Below are 19,819 nucleotides of genomic sequence, written 5' to 3'. Positions count from 1 at the left end.
CAGATTGGAAAAGTAGGTCACTGCTAAGAGAGGTAGAGACCTCTTCTCCAAGTAAGCATTTGAAAAATGAAATCAGTTTTCTAAAGATTATGGAATAACAATCATTTTGACCCCAGCCATGGCCACAGAGCAAAACTAAATATATTTGGAGGGAATCAAATAAGACTTCAGAAATCTGGGTTTAAAACTGCTTAGTTCATTGAAAAGAATGTATGTGTGGCTTTTAAATTTTCCTTCTTTTGAAATTGTACACATTCTCCCAGAGAAAGTAACTGATTAAGGAACACTGTCTCATTCCAAGGGGTGAAATAAAAAGACAATGAAGGAAGAGCAAACCAGTTGCAATGCCTTTTGTCCTGAAAAGTGCTGTTATGTCCTGGCTCAACAACGACACATCTAAAGGAGGTTCCAGCTCTTTCCTTTGCTCCCTGTACCCCCTGACCCCCTGGAGCCTATCTTAATGCTTATGTGGCAAACAGCTGGTGCCCTCTGCTGGAGAATAACCAATAGCACTGCTTCCCTGTTGTAGAAATCAGAACTTAAAAATTTTGGTAAAGACAGGAAAGTATTCATTTTCTGCTCTAATCTATTATAGTCTATAATGATATTTTATTTTCTAAAATCTTACAAATAAAACTGTGAAATTCTGTCAAGTAATTAACAGAATTATTCAATGTTTACAAAGATTCATTAAAAGAACTTGAACGAAGCCAATGAATTCAGTGTACATTTTAAACTATTTAATAGAGGTATTTGTTGTACATGTGGTTTTAGTTTAACATAAACACAAACTTTCTCTATGAAAACACTTAACCTGAGTTGGAAATGAAATCTGAAGAAATTTTAATTCACAAAAATAACTATTCAAAATATAAGCAATAATTGATCTGAATTGAGGAGTTTCCCTGAAGTTCAGGGCTCAGACCCAGGACAGGAATGAGGGAAAACTCCTTGTATTTCAAAAGCTCTGCTGAAGTCATAGGATTGCACTTGCGGGCCCTTAATGAGAGTGAGCTTTCTCAAACAGCCCCGGAAGGAGGTCTTGCTGCTAAGGCAGTTTTGCTTTACATCAGCTGTTTGGGAAAGAAGAGAAGTCCTGGTTAATTTTGTTAAAATGACATGCACAACACAATAAGAACAAAAATAAACTCAACTGGCTTTTATATCAAAATTAGAATAATATTCTTCCACACATGTGGCTTCTGTGATATGTCAATGAAAACTTTAAGTATGTAATAATTTAAAGGCATAGTTGTGAGTTAAAATGTCATAAGAGGTGTTTATTTTATCATTTGTAACAGTTACTTGGAACATCTGAAAATGCATAATTCTAACCCAAAACCAATGTGGGAGGATAAGATATGTATTTGTCTTCTAAAATGATTATCCACCCAAAAATGATTCCCTATACTGGGACTCACCTATGGTGACTTGCCTCAGTAAACTCCCCCAGCTTCTTTTGCATCACATCCAATATTCTCTGAGTCTTACCTAATCATCAATTTACATGTGTATTTTATTTTAATTTCCCAAGAATTCCTAGGTATTTGAAATAGCCTTTCTAAAACGGTAAAGGATTTGTTACCCAAACAATGTATTTTTCTTAATCCCTATTCTGTATCCACCTGAATTAAGACTTCCCCTAGCGACAATGCCCTGAAAAGTGAAAGAGCAGAGCTGACACCCATACGTACCAGGATAGCCACCAACATAAATGGGATTGTTGGTGTCCACTGAGGTGGACTGGATGTGTGGACTTTCAGCATGAACGGCGTTCCCATCCACGACCAGCACCACGCGGTGCTTGCTTTTGTTTGCTTGCAGTGTGTGCCATTTTCCATCACAGAGAGTGTGGGGAGCTTTGGGCTCGTACGCGGCTGTTATCCTACCAGCACCATTGTTAACATGAAATAAGAGCTAAACAAACAACAGACACAAGCAAACATCTTAGTGAAGTTTTCCGTATTTAAGGAGCACAGTCCATTTCTATAAATCACTTTAAGTGGATAAAATACTAGTCTTTTGCCAAAAGGGGGAGCAAACTAAAAAGTAAACACTCGTTTTTAAAAATAGCCTCTTAAAGAATTCAGATGTTATCTTATCCCTGAAATTTCAGAAAGGGCAACGGCCACCTCCATGGGGACACGGCTGAGCCACCACCTAACTTAGCATTGTGTCCTCAAGTCGATTCCCCCTTTTCAGGACAACAGGAGCTGATGGTTTTACTGCGGGTGTCAGTTCCTAGCAGCTGCTAGCACCTATGGAGCAACATTTACTAACTCCCTCTGACAAACTATCGATGCGCCACCACAACCACATGGGAGGGGAGAATTATAAGTATACTCTTGTAGGGTTCTTATGTGTGAAGCTACTCAGTATTATTTCAAGGTAGATTGTGACAAATTAAAGATGTATATCGTAAACCCTGGGGCAACCACTAAAAATGTTTTAAAAGAACAATAAAATAAGCCAGTAATAGTGGTAAAATACACAGTACATCAAACATTACATTTTTTACAACTAATACACTGTGGAGAGTGGCTACAGCGTTTGGACAGGTTCAAGCCTGAGATTAACGAGAGGACACGATGCTCTCGTGGCAAAGCCACGTGCATCTCCCAGCACAATTAGAGCCAACGGCTATAGCTGTGACCTTGACCTTATGGTCCTAACCTGTGGTCCCACGTGGCTGAGTGATACAGGCTGCGAGAGGTGCAGCAAGTAAACAAAGCTTGATGAGGTACATGGAATTGAGTAGAATCGAAACCTGGGAGAACACTGTAACCACACCGTTACTTTGCCTCTTGGAATCTGACTATAAAATAAAGACTCAGCTTGCAGGCTGTGGCACTGCCTCTCCATCAGAGAGAGCAACACCCCATCTAGACCTAGCTTTTTTCTCTTGTCTTTTCTAAATCTTTCACCACCGCCTCACAGGTTCACCCATGGCCATGCCGGCTCACCACATTACACTTCTGATAACATTTTTCAAATGTCACATAATTTTCAAAATCCTTTTGAAGTACAGAGGAAGAAAGTTGGCTATAAGCCACAGGGTAGAGAGCAGCAATATGATGTAGAGGCAGGTTTTTTTGGACATGATGGTGAAGTAAGAAGGAGAAGAGGTGAAGCAAAAGGTCAGATGACTTCTATTCTCCCCACCCTCATTTAGGATCTCCTAAGAACCAAAACCCCTGTGGGGAGTAAACAGGAAATACTAGAAACAAGAGGTAAGTTTGGGGGAATCTAGAGCATAGAGACTTGTTCCTTGTTTTTCCAGGAGGCAGTAGCTCAAGAAGAGCCAAGCATGTTAGTCTCAAGCAACTTGAGTTGACCACAGTGCAATAGAAATGGTGGCAGAAATGGTAGAGAGGACCCTTGTCCACCACCCTGACTCCCCATGTCTTATGAGTGGCAGGGCAGACATTCCCAGGTTTTCATAGGACCCTCTGGGGGGTACAGAAGGTGGCCAAAGATGAAGAGGCAGCCGTGCCTATGACAGCTGGGATGGGAAGCCTGGTCTACAAGGGACATTGGCCAAATCTCCAGGAGCAGTCCCCTTGCACTGGCAATGCTCCTACAGCCACCAGGGACAACTGGCCAAGTGCACAAAGACAGGCTGTGACTGAAGATCTGGAAAGTCCTTATACCTCACCTGCTGTCAGGAGAGAGCACACAGAAAAGGAAAAGGCCAATTAAGGCTCCCTTCCCCTTAATCTAGTAAATAAAGCACACCTGGATGGACTCGAAGGGGAGAGGAAGAATGAGAACTGGCAGAAACGCTGAAGGAGACATTTTTAAAACAAGAGACTAAAGTACTGTTAATTATTGAGATCATTTTGTTCCCAACACGAAGACTAGAGCCTGAAAAGCCAGAGCAGAATACTTATAGAAAAAAATGGGTTTTTTGCATTAAAAAAATTAAACTGTGGTACATCATCCCATGGAATACTTGGCAAATAAATAGAAATGAACTATTGGTACACATAACAACCCAGCTAAACCACCAGGAAATGAGGCTGAGTTGAAAAGACAATCTCAGTAGGACACATACTGCATGACTTCATTTGTATAACAATCCTGAAGATGAAGAACAGATCAGTGGTTGCCAGGGGTTAGGATGCAGGGAGAAAGTCAGAGGGGTAGCTCCAGGGAGACTGTAGTAATGGTACAATTAAGGGTCTTGATTGTGGTTGGGTATATGAAGCTACACATATGGTAAAACACATGCATGTATAACTGGCTCAGCTTAAGCTCAGTGGATTGTGCCAATGCCAGTTTCATGGATTTGATGTTGCACTAGAATTATGCAAGATGCTGCCACTGAGGAGCCTAGGCAAAATGTGAAAGAGGACCTTTCATTGCAACTTCCTATGCATCTGTAATTATTTCCAAATAAAATTAGGAAAAATGGAGCATCTGTTCAGCAACTTAGTTTCACATTGTTCAGGAAAAAGAAGTTGTATTATAGTTGCAGTTTTGCTTTAAATTCAAATTTAAAATTATAAAAGAAGTTCTTTAAAAGTATTTTAGGACTAGAGGCCCAGTGCACAAAACTCATGCACAGGTAGGGTCCATAGGTCTGGCCGGCGATCAGGTTCTCCGCCTCCCCACCTCCCTGCCTCCTCCTTCCCTCGCTCCCTCAGCACCCGCCGCCACTGGTTGCCCGCCATGTTTGTACCGCCCCTGGTCGTCAGTGCATGTCATAGCAAGCAATCGAACTCCTGGTCTCCCGATTGAACTCCCGGTCTCCTGGTCGAACTCCTGAGGGGGCACTTTGCATATTAGCCTTTTATATATATAGATTATCTATTTTTTAAATATTGAACCTTTTCTCCATTCCATTAAAGTGTGGGTCTAGGTATTTCTACTGTTTCTCAACTGCTCTTATCTCAGACCCTGGGTCAAAGGGTGACTTGATGGAGATAAGCACCTACCTTGCCATTCACAATCTCTAATCCAATGGCATCCACTTTGGCGCTGCTGATCCCCAGGAGAACGCCATTCTCTGAGGAGGTACGAAACTCAAGTGTGATGTTCACATCTGAACGAACTTTGTAGCCTTCTTTGACTGAAAAACACAAAGAGAGCCCCGAGTTATAGGTGAGTCCTGCCTGGCCTAAGAAGGCTCAGGTTGGAGAGATCCCACCAACCCACAGTAGGCTGGACTGGATGGACATTTGGACTCCTGACTGAGGTTCGGGAGACCTGGCTCTAGTAGCTCTTTCTCTGGATCCAGCTCCACCACCTGCAAGTCACCTCTCTCCTGTGAGCCTCAGCTTGCACATCTGTAAGATGAAGTGATGCTTCTAAAGACGCACAATCAGTGGGTCTATGCCAGACTGGAGCCAAAGCAGGCCCATCCTCTCATCTAGAGCCACGCAGGGAAAAAGCAAAGGGATTTATCATCTGTGCAATAGTCCATTTATTTGCCCAATATCTACATACTGGGTATGACATCATTCACTGAGTATATTAGAATTCACACAAGCTTTTTAAAAACATTTTTAAATTAAAAAAATTATTGATTGATTTGAGAGAGAGAGAGAGAGAAACATTGATTTGTTATTTCACTTATTTATGCATTCATTGGTTGATTCTTGTATGGGCCCTAACTGGGGATTGAACCTACAACCTTGGTGTATCGGGACAATACTCAAATCAACTTAGCAACCAGGCCAGGGCCCCCACTAGGTTTTTTTGTTTGTTTTGTTTTTCTTTTTTAAGTGGAGACTTAATTGAACAAATTTTTTATTCGGGTGAATAAAAAAGCTGAGATAAATTGGGGATATTAGCAATAATAGCAGGCAGTTGTTACCACACCCAGGGCTGAAGGAAAAATGGGAGCAGGTGCTATTACCAGAGCTTGGAAGCACAGAGTGGAGGAGAAAAGTGTACTAGCTTCTCCCCTTCTCCCTCCTGCCCCGTCTTCACTGAAGCCGAGGGCAAAGTAGCCAGAGAGGTTAGTTCCCTGTGATAGAAAGGAGAACAGGAAGAAGAGGAGCATGGTTCTGAGTGCAAATAGGAAGCCAACCAGCAAATTAAGTATCTAAAATGAGGAGGCAATGCCAGGTACATTATGAGGGCTAGTTCTAAGCCTGGAGGAATTTATATTCTAAAGCAATTTAGAGATTTAAAATTCCTCGACTTCTAATTGATATTTTCAACAATCTAACTGGAGTTAATTTCTTCATCAAATCCAACTTGCATTTGGCTGGCTGGTCTAGATATTTTATGCTGCTGACTTTTAATTCAAAGGCCTTTATGAACTTGGACAGCAAGAGCATGTCTTACATAAACATGGGGAGGGTACAGATGAAAGCAGGGTCACATGTTGCCAGGAGCTGCACTGCCCCTGGGGTGGGAGCCTTTGTCAGGCCATCTGGGTAGCACAGGAAGTGAGAAAGCTGTACATTAGAAGTGGAGAAATCAGAATACACTGGAACATGTAACTAAATGGTCTTGCTGCAGCCTTGTCCAGTGGGTCCTGCCCTGTCATATAACTCCCGGGTCCAAATCATCTTACAGTGCAAGAGAATCCCAGAGATGTCTTTTGAGATTTTCGATAATACGTACCAAGAGCTACATATCCACTTCCTTCAAAGAAAGTTCCTTCTTGGGCCTCTGCATAGCACTGGGCTACTGCAAATGCAGACACTGGGCTGCCTTTGTCCAGCTGCTTGCTGTTCACTGTCACCTCCCCAATGCAAGCGGGGATGCTGTGGGTGACCTAAACCAAACGACGTGAGAGGGGATGGCAGTGAATATAACAAGGAGGGCAAGGGCAACATTTTCCTATAGTTCCACAAAACACATTCAAATATTATCGTTTGATTTTTAAAATGGAATTGCCACAGTATTTCACATGAATGTCTAACTGAAAGCATAGTTAGACGCTTTAAGTATCTTTGCTAGTAATGCAGTATATGTATTTTCTATTGTTTTGGAGAAATATCATGGAAATCAGGAATGAGTTTTCTAATCTGCAAACACAAAGTCCCTGGACTTTCCCAAATTTCACTGGATCTGAGTAGCTGTGGAAAGACAAATGTTCATTAACTAAAAGGAGGGCTGGCCGGGCTTCAAGGGGAAGCCCTCACACACAAACTAGAGATGTGGTTTGAAAGGTTTGCATCTTGCAGCCAAACCCCAGGTCCAAAAGCAAGACAATTTAAACAAAGACATGCTCCTCTAAAAGTAAACGCAACAAAGATAAAGGTAATATGGGCCCCATACAGAAAATGCTGCTTACATTTCCAATGTTCCTGGGCCTGTAATCGGAGGGAAGGCCTCCCAGGTACAACTTTCCTTCCACATCCAAGGTGGTGCCATCTCCCACCGTGCTCACCATGGGGGATTCCTGGCCATCAACCGTCATGAAGCCCTTTCTTTTAAAGTACTCTGTCTTGACCTAGAGCAAAACGAAAACATCCATGATTTTTAAGGCTGGGAAAACATTAACAGATGTTTGTTTGAAACTCAGTTCGTTAGAGCTGTAATAACCTGACTGACATCCTAAAGGATGGCTCAGTTTTACACAGCTGGCGTTGCTAGGAGACTGAGCCTGGCAGAAGACGGAAGTAGGCACAGGCAATGCATGTTTTAGAAAAGTGTACCAGAGTCTGACTGATAAGAGAGCAGGTGTCATGATCTCAGGTTTGGGCCATTCACACCATGGGTGACTTAATTTACTTCTTGTCAAGTTGAGAGTATTTTGGGACCTTTCATTTATTCCACCAATGTTTGCTGAGTCCTGTGAGGGGTCAGGCACTGAGCTAGGTCCTGGGGATATTTCAGGAAGCAGAAAAGGCCCCTGCCTTCAAGGCACTTATATTCTATAGGAGAGATGACACACACAAAGCAAGCTAGAAACCCAAGGGAATAATGTTACTAAGAGGGATAGATGGAATAACACTTGGAAGGCGTGACCAGAAGCTTCCTGGGAGCGTACCGTGTGCCACTTGCCATCACTGAGCAGCGCAGGGTGGGAGACCTTTGTCCTTCCTTTCCCAAGGTCAAACATGAAGTGGAGGTGGCCCCCGTGCAGCTGGAGTGTGGCGTAATCCACTTGGTTCTGGTGGGCCATGTAGTAAATCAGCCCACTGGAGGCAAATGTTCGGATACTTAGCTGAACTGAGAGCCTGGAGGGAAAAGAAGAGCTCAGCCCACAGAAAAGAAAAAGCTTTCCTCACATTTACTTTCTAAAATAACCTCAAGGAGAGGACCCAGTAATTATTCCAACATTATATTTAGCATCTCAGGAGAGTATGGTTACTGCATGCCCATATCTGCCAGGCACTGTTCTAGGAGCTGAGGCTAAGGCAGTGAACAAAAGGAGGTTTCCTTCTCCCATGAAACTAATTCCAGAAATATACCAGAGAGCTGAGACTGGGTCGTGAGGAGGCCAGTGGTGGCTATGTTAAGTAGGCAGGAAGGCAACGCTGAAAGATGGTATTTCAGCTGAACTCGGAATGACAGACTGGAGCAAGTCCCATGAACCTCTGCAGGAAATCCTCACGACAGCCACGTGGGAGATGGCACCACACAGTGGGGAAGGGAAAGGCTGTGTCTGGTGATCTCCCACAAAGGCAATGTGGGGTTACTGAAGCAACCTGGGATAGGAAAGGGGTGTGTGGCTCCATCCTCATGAATGAGGGGCTCTGGGAGGCAGTATTTAGGTTTCATTTTAAGTGAATTGGGAAGTCACAGGAGGGTTTTAAGAAGAGGAGTGGGCATGGCTTGATTTATATCTTAAAAGAAACTTCAATGTAAAGAACAAATCTGATGGGGCCAGGGTGACAGCAGGCTCAGGCAGGCAGCTGTTAGAGGCCTGGTGGTGGCTTCGGCCAGGGTGGTGGTCGGGGGGATGCAGAGGAGGTGATCTAATGCATGAAATGCTCTGGAGGAAGAAGCAATAGGACTTGCAGATGGACTGAATTTGGAGAGGGAAAGAAAATAACCTCAAGATTTGGGCCTTGGACAACCAGGTGGATGGTGATGATGTCTACAGAAATAGCAGAGACCAGGGGAACAGGTTTGGGGAAGACTGTGAATTTCCTTCTGGTGTGTTGAGATTGAGGAGCCTTTCCCAATCCACAGAGATGTCAAGTAGCCAGCTGGGTACACAACTCCTGAGTTCTAAGTGAAGATCAGGGCTAGAGATATGGGTGTTGGGCAAACTGAAGGTATTTCAAAGCCGCCTGGGAGAATATGGGGAAGGGATCTTGGCCTTTACTGGTGGAAGATGAGCCAGCAAAGGAGACTGAGCAGGGAGAGAGCAGGAAATCAGGAGTGTGTGGGTCAAGGATGTCAAGTGGCCAAGTGTGCATGATGCTGCTGAGGGCCCAGCAGCAGAGGTACAACAGGAGGTGCCACAGCAGGTCTTGGGACAACTCTGGAACTAGGAGCAGAGGAGTGCCTGCTTTGGCAGCACATACAGGAAAATCAGAACAATACAGAGAAGATTCGCATGGCCCCTGTGCAAGGATGACATGCAAATTCAGGAAGCGATATATATATATATATATATATATATATATATATATATATATATACACACACACACACACACACACACACATATATGTTATATGTTAACATATATATGTGTTATATGTTAACATATATGTGTGTGTGTGTGTGTGTGTGTGTGTGTGTGTGTGTATGTTAAAGAGCAACAGAGGAGTGAGGGGAGGCTGACTGGATGGGTAGGGGAGGAAATGAGGGGTGAGAAAAGGCAGACAGCCACATAAAACAACTCCTTCAAGAAATCTTACTGCACAACAGACCCAGGATACCATTGCACAGTAATGGTATCCTGCAGAGTTTCTATTTTAAAAGTTAAAAACTACTAGAGAGGGCATGGTTACAGGCATAAACTCTAGGGCCGCAGTGCCTGGGTTTGAATTCCAGCTCTGCTGTGTGACTCTGAGCAGATGACTTGACTTCCCTGTGCCTCTCAATTTCCTTGTCTATAAAGTGAAGGTAACAAGAATACCTTCCTCATAGGATAGCTCTGAGGACTAAGTTAGGGTGTGTGTGTAAAATATACGGAGACAGTCTCTGGCAGTGTTTACTCCTCTATTCTCACTGATGATGAGAGCGATGAGGATTCTTTGTTGATGAGAATTATGTATGAAAGGAGATATGGTTGCTGCTGTTGTCTCTGAGAGGAGAGAGGTGACAGGTTGTGGAGGGCGAGCGAGAGGAGAACGAGGACTGTTTCTCCATGGTCGCAGGGGAAGAGGGGGAGGAGTGGGGACAAAAGCAGTGGATTGCTCTTTTCGGAGATGGACAGATGAAGTTCTGTCTTCTCAGTGAGGCAAATCATCAGCTGGGGCAGGAAGTGGGATATATGAGTTTTGAGATAAGAGGAGAAACTATGAAATAATAAAAAAAATATATAAGCATAATAAAGAAATGTATTGGCTCCCCATGTAGCCTGAGGTTCTATGTGTGGCCATAGCTTTAATGTCAAACCAGGTAGGAAGGAGACATGCATTTCTGCAGCCTTGACCACCAGCTTGGGTTCTGGCATGAATTAGGCCAAGAACAAGTGTGGGTTTTACCTGTGGTCAAGGTAGAGGAGATGAGGGTATTAAGGGGGTTTGCAAAGGAATGTGTAATAATGCCATCCCACCTCTCAGAGTAGGGGATAAATTGCACTTCGGGGCTAGAGAAGGGGGTGATGATCATGAGAAAGCATGAGGGCTTAGAGGGCTTGATGAAGCTGAGAAACAGAGTAGAGATGAGGAAGAGGTAAGTACATAGGATGCTTAAAGTAGAGACTTTGGAGGTGGAATAAATACTTATGAAGTAGGTAAGGGTATGCCCATGGGGAGAGTGTGGCTGGGGAGGGAGAAAAAGAGCTCTGACAGGCTGGAACCAGAGGACTTGGAAGGCCCGGTGTTGGGTGGCTGTGAATCCGTGGAGAATGACGGCAGGAGTGGTACAAAAGGACACTAAGCTACAGGCTGAAGGTGGTGGGGGTGGGGGTTGATCACAGAGGGCAACAACAAGAGGAGCAGGGCGTGGCAGAGTCTAGAGACATGAACTTCAGATCAGCCAGAGATTTGATGCAGAGAGGAGAGAGGTGGAGTTGGAGGTACCTTGGCCAGCCTCAGGCCTCTAGATCTGCGGCATGTGAGCCAGCATCCCCTGAGAAGGTTCCTTGGGGACAGGCAGGTTTGAGGGGAAGATAGAATGTGTTGACCAATGTGAATGTGGCCCCGGGGAATTTTGAGGGGCACAGTGAGAGTTTGGGTAGACAATTTCATGAGATTAGTGAATCCTTACAATAGAATGGTGTTGAAAGTCTATAGACGATGATAGATCTAGAGGACTTTGGTTCTGGACTGAGGAGTGACTTAGATAGATTCTTCATGCTTTCCTACATCACACAGAGGCTAAACCAACCATCATCTACAAAAGGTGAAGATAAATCGCAGGAACCCCACTTCTCCACGCTGTAAGCATCTGATTTGCATGAAGGTTGCTTTCCTGTCTCCTTGCCTTCTCATTGTGCCTTTCTGTTGCCAGTTGAGCACTCCATAATCAATACAAGAAGCTGTTTTGGGGAAGGCCCATTGCAAGGAATACCTCCCTATTCATGTAGCAATAGGACACCTTATAAGTACGTCAGAACAAGGCCTACCTCTTTCTGACAGCCAACGGATTGAAAGGCAGCACGAAATGGCTGCTTTGTGCGAGTCCAAACTGGTGAGCATTGGGGACATACTCTGGGGTTCTGTCCATGGCACACTGTTGCTGTAAGAGACACACAAGACTCTCAGCCACACACCTCCAAAACCCCCACTAACACGTGCACAGTTTTCCATGAAGTAAACATCTCAGAAGCAATGGTATCAGAACACCAACAACCATAAATACATGTTTTCACTGATTTAATCTTTGTTTTAAAGAATTTACTGGCGGCCCTTTATCTGTCCACAAAGGCAATTGGAGTGTCTGTCTTTCCCCTTAATCCCACTCAAGTGATGAGGCCTTGCTGCTGCCCACCTTCCCCCAGCTCGGAAGAGCCTGGAGATGTCAGCCCCGCAGGAGCCGCTGCAGCACAGGCCTGCTACACCACAAGTGCCCACAGGTGGCAGCAGGGCCTCCGAGTTTGACGTCTCTAATTCCTCATGGACAGGAGGCGAAGCCAAGAGGAGTCCAGCTGGAAGGGGCTCCTAGACCCCCAGGCAGAATGTGAGGAGCCAGAGAAGGTGCCCAGGCACCTGTGCCCCACAGTGCCCTCCACACACTGACCCCAAACCAGTGAGGCCTCGGACTTAGTCTCCCAGCTTGGGGTGGGCAGATGCTACCGGAGGACTGTCCTGGATGCAAACACTGGCCCTGGGAAGGAACTGCTTTTCCTGAGACAGCGCCAGCATCTAAGTAATTAGAGCGCGTGCTTTCAACCAAGGAAACGGAAAAAGCACAAAAGGGAAGAGACACTGAAAACTAATAATGGCTGTTGTTAAAAATATTTGCTCAAAACTGGCTTTTCCTAGATGAATCAAATCCTTTTTTTAAAGCAACAGTGATATGTACAATGGCTTGCATTAAGTACTTATTTTCATATTTCTGACTAAATCCAAAGTGATCATGAATCCTTAGAGAAACTCTGTAAAAAGCTTGTGGTTTGGCAGCCAAATGTAAGTGCTTGAGTGCTATACTCAATCCGTAAAGGCTGCACCACGTCACCTGTGAGTTTGCTGAGGACCATACCCCTCCCTGCCCCTGCACTGCTTTTCATCGCAGGGATGACTCCTTTAACTGTCCAGGCTCCTTTGAAAAGTGGCTTCCAGCTGGCTCTACCAATGGAGGGTCATGCTGGGAGGTTGGAGGGCGGGTGGATGGAAGAAGCTGAGTGCCTCCCCCTCCCTTCTGGCTCACATTAGCCTCCCTGGCAGGGCCCGTCTTCTCTGTGCTTCTGTACCCACCAGAAGGCTGGCTCCCTCAGCAGTCCTGCCCCCAGACTGGCGGCACCACCTCCTCCCTTTCCATCACTGCTCCAGTGGGCTCATTCAGCTTCCTCTACTCTGTGAAATGAGTCATTTCCTCTGGGCTGCGCCTGATACAATGACAGAAAACTCTTCTTACTGGACGTGGTAGAGGATGAGGCTCTGGCAGGAGCTCGCTGTCCTCTTCCTGAAGAGCCAGCCTAGGCTTTTCTGAAAGCAAGCAGCTGTCCAGGTCCACTCGTTCATAGCCGGCCGCACCAGTGAAATCCAAAGGTCTAGACACAAAGTGTTTTCAAAAATAATCAAAAGATTGCAAGCTAACACACGAATCAATGTCACCTACTTATTGAACAAATAAAATTCTTAAAAAAAATATTGATATTGTTGCAGAAGACCAGAGAAAAACCAAGCAATGCTTTAGAGCAGTGGTTCTCAACCTTCTGGCCCTTTAAATACAGTTCCTCATGTTGTGACCCAACCATAAAATTATTGTCGTTGCTACTTCATAACTGTAATGTTACTACTGTTATGAATCGTAATGTAAATATCTGATATGCAGGATGGTCTTAGGCGACCCCTGTGAAAGGGCCGTTCGACCGCCAAAGGGATCTTGACCCACAGGTTGAGAACCGCTGCTTTAGAGAAAAGGAGTTACACTGTTTATTACGCCAGCGGAATAACTCCTCAATTCTGAGTAAAGTAACATGCAGGGGGCTTCTCTTTTATATCTTTCTGAGGTTTTGTCCCTCAAATATGGATTATGCTTCTGGTCCCTTCACAGGCTTTGCAAAAAGGCCCCAGGTGTTGGGGGTCTTGAGACCATATCTGATGGTCTGGCCTGGCGCCAGCACTAATAACCGCTGCCCTTCGGGGCTGTGCATTGTTCAGAGTTTATGGCCTCTGTACTTAGGTAACAGGTTTTGCAAGGCCAGTTTCTGTGAAAGAGGCAGTGACTTAATTATAGGTTATCAAGAATGTACACTGGGCTTGCTGGCACAGATTCAGATTGCTAGCCCCCCAAATATCAGGGTTAGATTGGAATTAGCCTTTTTAGCCTTCTCAATATAACCAAACTGACCATCTTTCACAGTGACTAGAAGCCCGGCTATCCTTATATATTCTCTTGTTTGACGTTTCTGCCTCCCACCTCCTCCCCACATTGCTGTCCACCCGGCCATTCCTGAGCATCCTTCAAGAACTGGCTGGAAGGTGGTCACCTCCTCCTGCAGCCTTGGCTGGGCCGCCTCAGGGCCAGATTCTGCTTCTGGCTCTCACAGCGCTGCCCAGTGGCTTCAGTCAAACACTGATTATTTCTTAGCAGGTTTCTCTTTAACAGAAAGTCATGAACTACACTTGTCAGAAGTCTCTTTACCCTGAAGCCTGGCAACATATCTGCTGCCCACACATACCCTACTGGCACATGCCAAGGACACGGCCATGTACAGCACAGAAACGTTTCTGCCCTACCATGTTCCCAGCCTCATGGCTTTCAGGAGTGTAAAGATGCTTAATCAATTAGTTAATAAGCAAACAACTGGGTAAATAAATATATCATGTACAAATAACTAAACCTATAGTCTGACATTATACTTGTGTTGAAATCCAAAGCAATGTGTCATTGCAAATTTCAAAGACTCCTTCCTAAGGGTTTTTTTCACAAAGAAGGACACTGAGACCATGAAGGATCTAAGTCCTTGCTCAAGGTCACAAGGCAAGTCAAGAGGGGAACTCCAGACTCCAATGCTCAGTGCACATTTAGTTTCCCCTGTGCACACTCTGGTCTGCCAGGTCCAAGCATGGCTTTCGTCCCACCAGCATGCTGACCACAGACACAGGCTGAGTGGGAAAGAACAAAATGCCCATGGGCACATGTTCATTCTCCTCTGCATCATGAGCTCCACACAGGGGGTGGTGACTTCCAGTTCCTAATGAGGCAGTTATTGTTTTGGGAGGAGCCATTACTAATCTGAAGCTGCAAGTAGCACAGTTGTAAGGGTTCCTTTAAATCAGTGACCCCCAGACAAAAAGAAACTTCCATCACAAAATCTCTAGTCTCTTAAATACATGCCAACAATATATTTGACCTCTGCTGTTTATTGATAGTCCTGTGGAACTAATGTTTGATGATTTTTTTAAAAATTTGTGATGACCAGAATTATCCATTATTTTAAATCCATTTAGGAGACTTCCGTGATAGAATAATGGGGTTCACTTCAGGTACTTGTAGAATTTTAGGCAATCTCAAACAGAATAATTAGGTGGCAGATTAGTGTCAGTACTGAGTATTAAAAAATCTGGAAGTCACAAACATGCTGAGTGCAGTTGTACTTACTCCATGTTAAAGATGAGGTTTCTGATACAGCCATGGAATGACCTTCTCATCTGGAGCATCGCTGCCCCCTCACCCTCTGGAACGCCCCCTATGTACAGGTTGGACACATTTATTGTCATGCTTTCCGCCAATGGGCCCAAGTTCATTTCTACAGGTTTTGTCTCATCCAGTTGGACAGTGATAATTCTAAAAGGTTGAAGGAGAAAATAAAAGAAATATAATAAAAATTATCCACTTTAATACATAATTCCACAAGTCTGTATTAAATAATAAAAGTTCCCTGAAAATAAAATTTAACATGACATTATGTGTGAATGAAAAGGTGAATCTTGAAAGTTAAAACCTACAATTGAACATTCTCCAGAAATGAATGGAATGTTATTAGATATTATTAAATTCAATTGCTTTTAAGAGAGTTGTTTTTTTTTTGTTTTGTTTTTTTGTTTTTACTTCTTTACCTGTAATAAAATGTCCAGTGTGCTTTTAAAACATTTGATCTATAGTGTTAAAGGGAAATATATAGGAATGTTGATATTACACATTTTACTTATTCTTTATATTTTACCCTGTATTATTCAGTATTGATAGAGTGCTATTTACTAATACTATTTGTCACAGAATTATTCCAATGTAAAGATAATTTATACTGGGCCTCAGAAAATGGCAGAGTTAAGGTTCAATTATGAAAATTCTGCAAGTATGACAAAGCATATAAAATAATTCCAAAGGAGGGATTCTAGCCAGGTTCTAGAATTATTTTGAATTATCTAGAACTACAAAAACTGTGACTGCTATGAGAAACTGACTGCCAATGATGTCACAGTAATCACCCCAATCACTCATAGAAAGAGGCATAACAAGATTCCTACTGTGGAGCCTTGGTGAGGTCACCATGCCCTAGTTACACAAATACCTCCCGCTCCGTATCAAGGAGACAGAGTGCTCTTGTCCGTCGCTGTACGTGCCGGTGGGAGCGTGCAGGAGAGCTCTTCTCAGGCTGGTCCCATCCCCAGGATTAACATGCACTTCAATGTGGCCTTCAATGAGCATGATGGAGTAGAAGGGCTGGAAAGATTTCATAGAGAATTCCACAAAAAACATGACTATATGATTTTAAAAACTGTCATCTTATAAAGGTAATATGGGAATATTATCATCAAGTAAGCAATTTCTTAAAAATATCACCATCTAAAACAACCATTTTAAATTTTCTATATTACTGTATAATCTCTACTCATATTTTATATTCTGTATTATGTTATTATCACACACCATATCAAAGGTTTGTATTTCCACATCATCTTCATACTTTTTATTGCCACATTATGTACCAACAAACAAATATATTGTAAGTCATTAATCTATTTCTATTTTTTTCCCAGTGTATAATTCACATATTAACACTGTATTAGTTTAAGACGTACAACATAATGATTTGACATATGTATATGTTGTAAAATGATTACAATTAAATTTAGTTAACATACATGTCTTGGCTATTATAAAGAATGCTGCAATGAACATGGGGGTGCAGATATCTTTTCCAGATAGTGGTTTTATTTCCCCCCAGTATATACCCAGATGTATAACTGGGTCAGACTGTAGTTCTATTTTTTAACTTTTTGATAAAACTCTATAGTGCTTTCCATAGTGACTGCACCAACTTATATTTCTATCATGAACGCAGTAGGGTTACCTTTTCTCCAGAGCTTTGGTAACATTTGTTATTAATTGTCTTTCAGATAATGGCCACTCTAACAGAGGTGAGTTGCTAACTCATTGTGGGGTCTATTCCTTTTACTGTTAAAAATTTAGGTAGTTTGCCCTGGCCAGTGTTTTTCAGTGGTCGGAATGTGGGTCTAAGCACCAAAGGTCAAGGATTCAATTCCCAGTCAAGGGCATATACCTCGGTTCAGGTTCAATCTGGGTCTTATGCGGGAGGCAACCAATCAGTATATCTTTCTCACATTGATGTTTCTCTATTCTCTTCATCCCTTCCTCCCTTCCACTTTCTCTAAAAATCAATGCCAAAAATATCCTTGGGTGAGGATTCACAACAACAACAAATTTAGGTACTTTATATACAATTTTTAACAATCACACATAATGAACATTTAACTTTTTTTCTGTGAAATTGTTTCTAATATTTGTAAAAGTGGGATTAAAGAGTTGAAGGTGTTGAAAATATTTAAAGCTCTTTAAACTTTTGGTGCCAGATTGAAAAGAGGTCCGTCCACCAGCAGAACTGCTAGCATTGGGTGACAGCATTCCTTTTTGCTAACTTAGCAGCAAACTTTGATTTGCAAGTGGTCTTGTTAAGACTGATGGAGGCAGACAGACTGATGGTTCCTCAAAAAGTTAACCATACAATTATCACATGGCCCAGCAGTTCCATTCCTAGATATGCACCTAAAATAAATGAAAGCAAGTACTCAAACATTTTTGTATGTGAATATTCATAGCAGCATTATTCACAATAGCCAAAAGGTAACAACCCCAAATGTTCAGCAATGAACTAATTATGCTATGTACATACATGTATGTTAGTTATGAAAAATACTGATGCGTGCTATAATGAACCTTAAAAACATGTTAAGTGAAAGGCACTAAAGATCACATGTTGTATGAGTCCTTTTATATAAAACATACAGACCAGATAAGTTAATTCACAGATATAGAAAGAGCATTGGTGGTTCCCAAGGCAGGGAGAAAGGGAAGTGGGAAGTAGCTGCTTAATGTCATAGGCTGTTACTTTGGGTGATGAAAATGTTTTGGAACTAGATAGAGGAGGTGGCCTCACAACATTGTGAGAGCTCTAAATGTCACTAAATTGTTCACTTTAAAATAGTTACTTTTATGTTACGTGAATTTCACCTGAAGTGAAAAAAAAAAAAAAAAGTTGGTGGAGCTCAGAAACCAATCTGGCATTGTTAGCCCTTCATCAAGCGGCATGTGAGGTGTTTCAGTCCTAGCTCTGACCCACGTAGAATAGCTGTATGAGCTCAGGCAGGTTAACCAGGCTCTCTAAACTCACTTCTTCCCCCGCAAAATACAGGAGCAGCATGCACTCTGCAAAGTGGTTGTGATAACTGCACAGCAGTGTCTGTTTAGTGTCGTCCAGAGCAGAGGACTCTGTAAGCGGTAGCTGCATGGCCTCTACTTCATTAAGACGATACATTAGCATTTGTGAAGGTTCTTCAGATGATGTGGTACATGCAAGTTTGAGCAGAGGAAAGGGTAAATGTCACCTATGCTACTGAAATGAAATATTAATATGGAAAAATATCAACTTTTCTCTCTTCTCCTATGCTGGTCCACTCACTGCTTATCGCAGGCCACATTTCTCTTTCTGCTCCGAGAGAGAGAGAGAGAGAGAGAGAGAGAGAGAGAGAGAGAGAGAGAGAGAGAGAGAGAGAATATGCAAATTAGGCTGGGATGCTGTAACAGTCACAGCCGGTCAGGAGGAGGTGGCCTGCACACTTGAGGCCCAGAGCGGAGATGGAGACAGAGAGAGACAAGAGGTCCTGCCCGAGCTGCTGTGCCACCACGCCGGCTCGGGCAGCCCTGGAGCAGACACAGGTAGGGGGGGTGGGAGGGTGGGCCTGGGGTGGAAGTCAGACCTGGGTCTACAGCGGCCTGAGGAGTACGCAGAAGACAGACCACTGAGGGTCTTATATACCATAGCAGGGAGCTTAGATTTTATTCCACAGAAGGAGGAAAAGCGGAGAATGTCAAGCATGGGAGCATCCTGGTCTCGCTTTCATTTTAAGTGGACCATTCTGGTGACTGGGGAGGATCAATTTAGACAGCTGCAGTGTTCTGGGGCCCAAGAAAAAGAGAGACTGATGTTAGGACTAGACAGAGGCAGTGGATCAGAGACATTTATGAGGAAACCTGATGGAACTATTTGGCTGATTACCCAGGGATGAAAGCAAACAAAGCAAATGGTATTAGCCTAGGTCAGTGATGGCGAACCTTTTGAGCTCGGCGTGTCAGCATTTTGAAAAACCCTAACTTAACTCTGGTGCCGTGTCACATATAGAAATTTTTTGATATTTGCAACCATAGTAAAACAAAGATTTATATTTTTGATATTTATTTTATATATTTAAATGCCATTTAACAAAGAAAAATCAACCAAAAAAATGAGTTCGCCATCACTGGCCTAGGTTTTCCAGTTTGGGCAACTTTGTTGAATGAGTGATTCTAATAATTGGGAGAAGGTATCAAGGTAAAGGAGCAGTGTAAGGGAGCTTGCTTAGGTCAGCAATAGCCAAACAATTAGGACAGAAGACAGACTTAGTGCTCTTTCTTTGCTGCAACGTTTGTTTTTCTGCCTTCAGCCAAAACCATGTAAGGCTAATGTGCCATCTTTTCTCCTAATCTAGGATATTATCTATCTACTACACATTCCTATCACCTAAATTAGCTTTCCTGCATGATCCCTTAAAAATACTTATCGAAGTCATTCAATGCTCTGTGAGTATGGGGACTTTCAAGATGTGGAAACATTATGAGCCTA

General features: G+C 43.2%; 1 protein-coding gene and 1 non-coding gene across 2 annotated transcripts in view; one reads left to right on the top strand and one right to left on the bottom strand.

The window, feature by feature from the left end:
* Positions 1 to 734: 734 nt before the first annotated feature.
* LAMA1 (laminin subunit alpha 1) overlaps positions 735 to 19,819 on the bottom strand; it is a 160,732-nt gene continuing 141,647 nt past the window's right edge. The window contains exons 54-63 of the mRNA XM_036322699.1: positions 16,211 to 16,362; positions 15,298 to 15,483; positions 13,105 to 13,240; positions 11,654 to 11,766; positions 7,952 to 8,141; positions 7,253 to 7,411; positions 6,577 to 6,730; positions 4,938 to 5,071; positions 1,695 to 1,917; positions 735 to 1,073 (exon numbers count right to left, since the gene is read on the bottom strand). Coding sequence (XP_036178592.1) covers positions 913 to 1,073; positions 1,695 to 1,917; positions 4,938 to 5,071; positions 6,577 to 6,730; positions 7,253 to 7,411; positions 7,952 to 8,141; positions 11,654 to 11,766; positions 13,105 to 13,240; positions 15,298 to 15,483; positions 16,211 to 16,362 — 1,608 coding nt within the window. The 3' untranslated portion in view covers positions 735 to 912. The remainder of the gene's footprint in view (positions 1,074 to 1,694; positions 1,918 to 4,937; positions 5,072 to 6,576; positions 6,731 to 7,252; positions 7,412 to 7,951; positions 8,142 to 11,653; positions 11,767 to 13,104; positions 13,241 to 15,297; positions 15,484 to 16,210; positions 16,363 to 19,819) is intronic.
* Positions 9,415 to 9,521, top strand: LOC118663960. The gene has a single exon (XR_004970240.1). It is a non-coding gene; the product is annotated as a U6 spliceosomal RNA (small nuclear RNA).

The sequence above is a fragment of the Myotis myotis genome, unplaced genomic scaffold (assembly GCF_014108235.1).
Source record: "Myotis myotis isolate mMyoMyo1 unplaced genomic scaffold, mMyoMyo1.p scaffold_m19_p_9, whole genome shotgun sequence".
Taxonomy (NCBI): domain Eukaryota; kingdom Metazoa; phylum Chordata; class Mammalia; order Chiroptera; family Vespertilionidae; genus Myotis; species Myotis myotis.
Note: the sequence above shows the minus strand (reverse complement) of the source record. Positions and strands in the feature narration are given on the sequence as shown.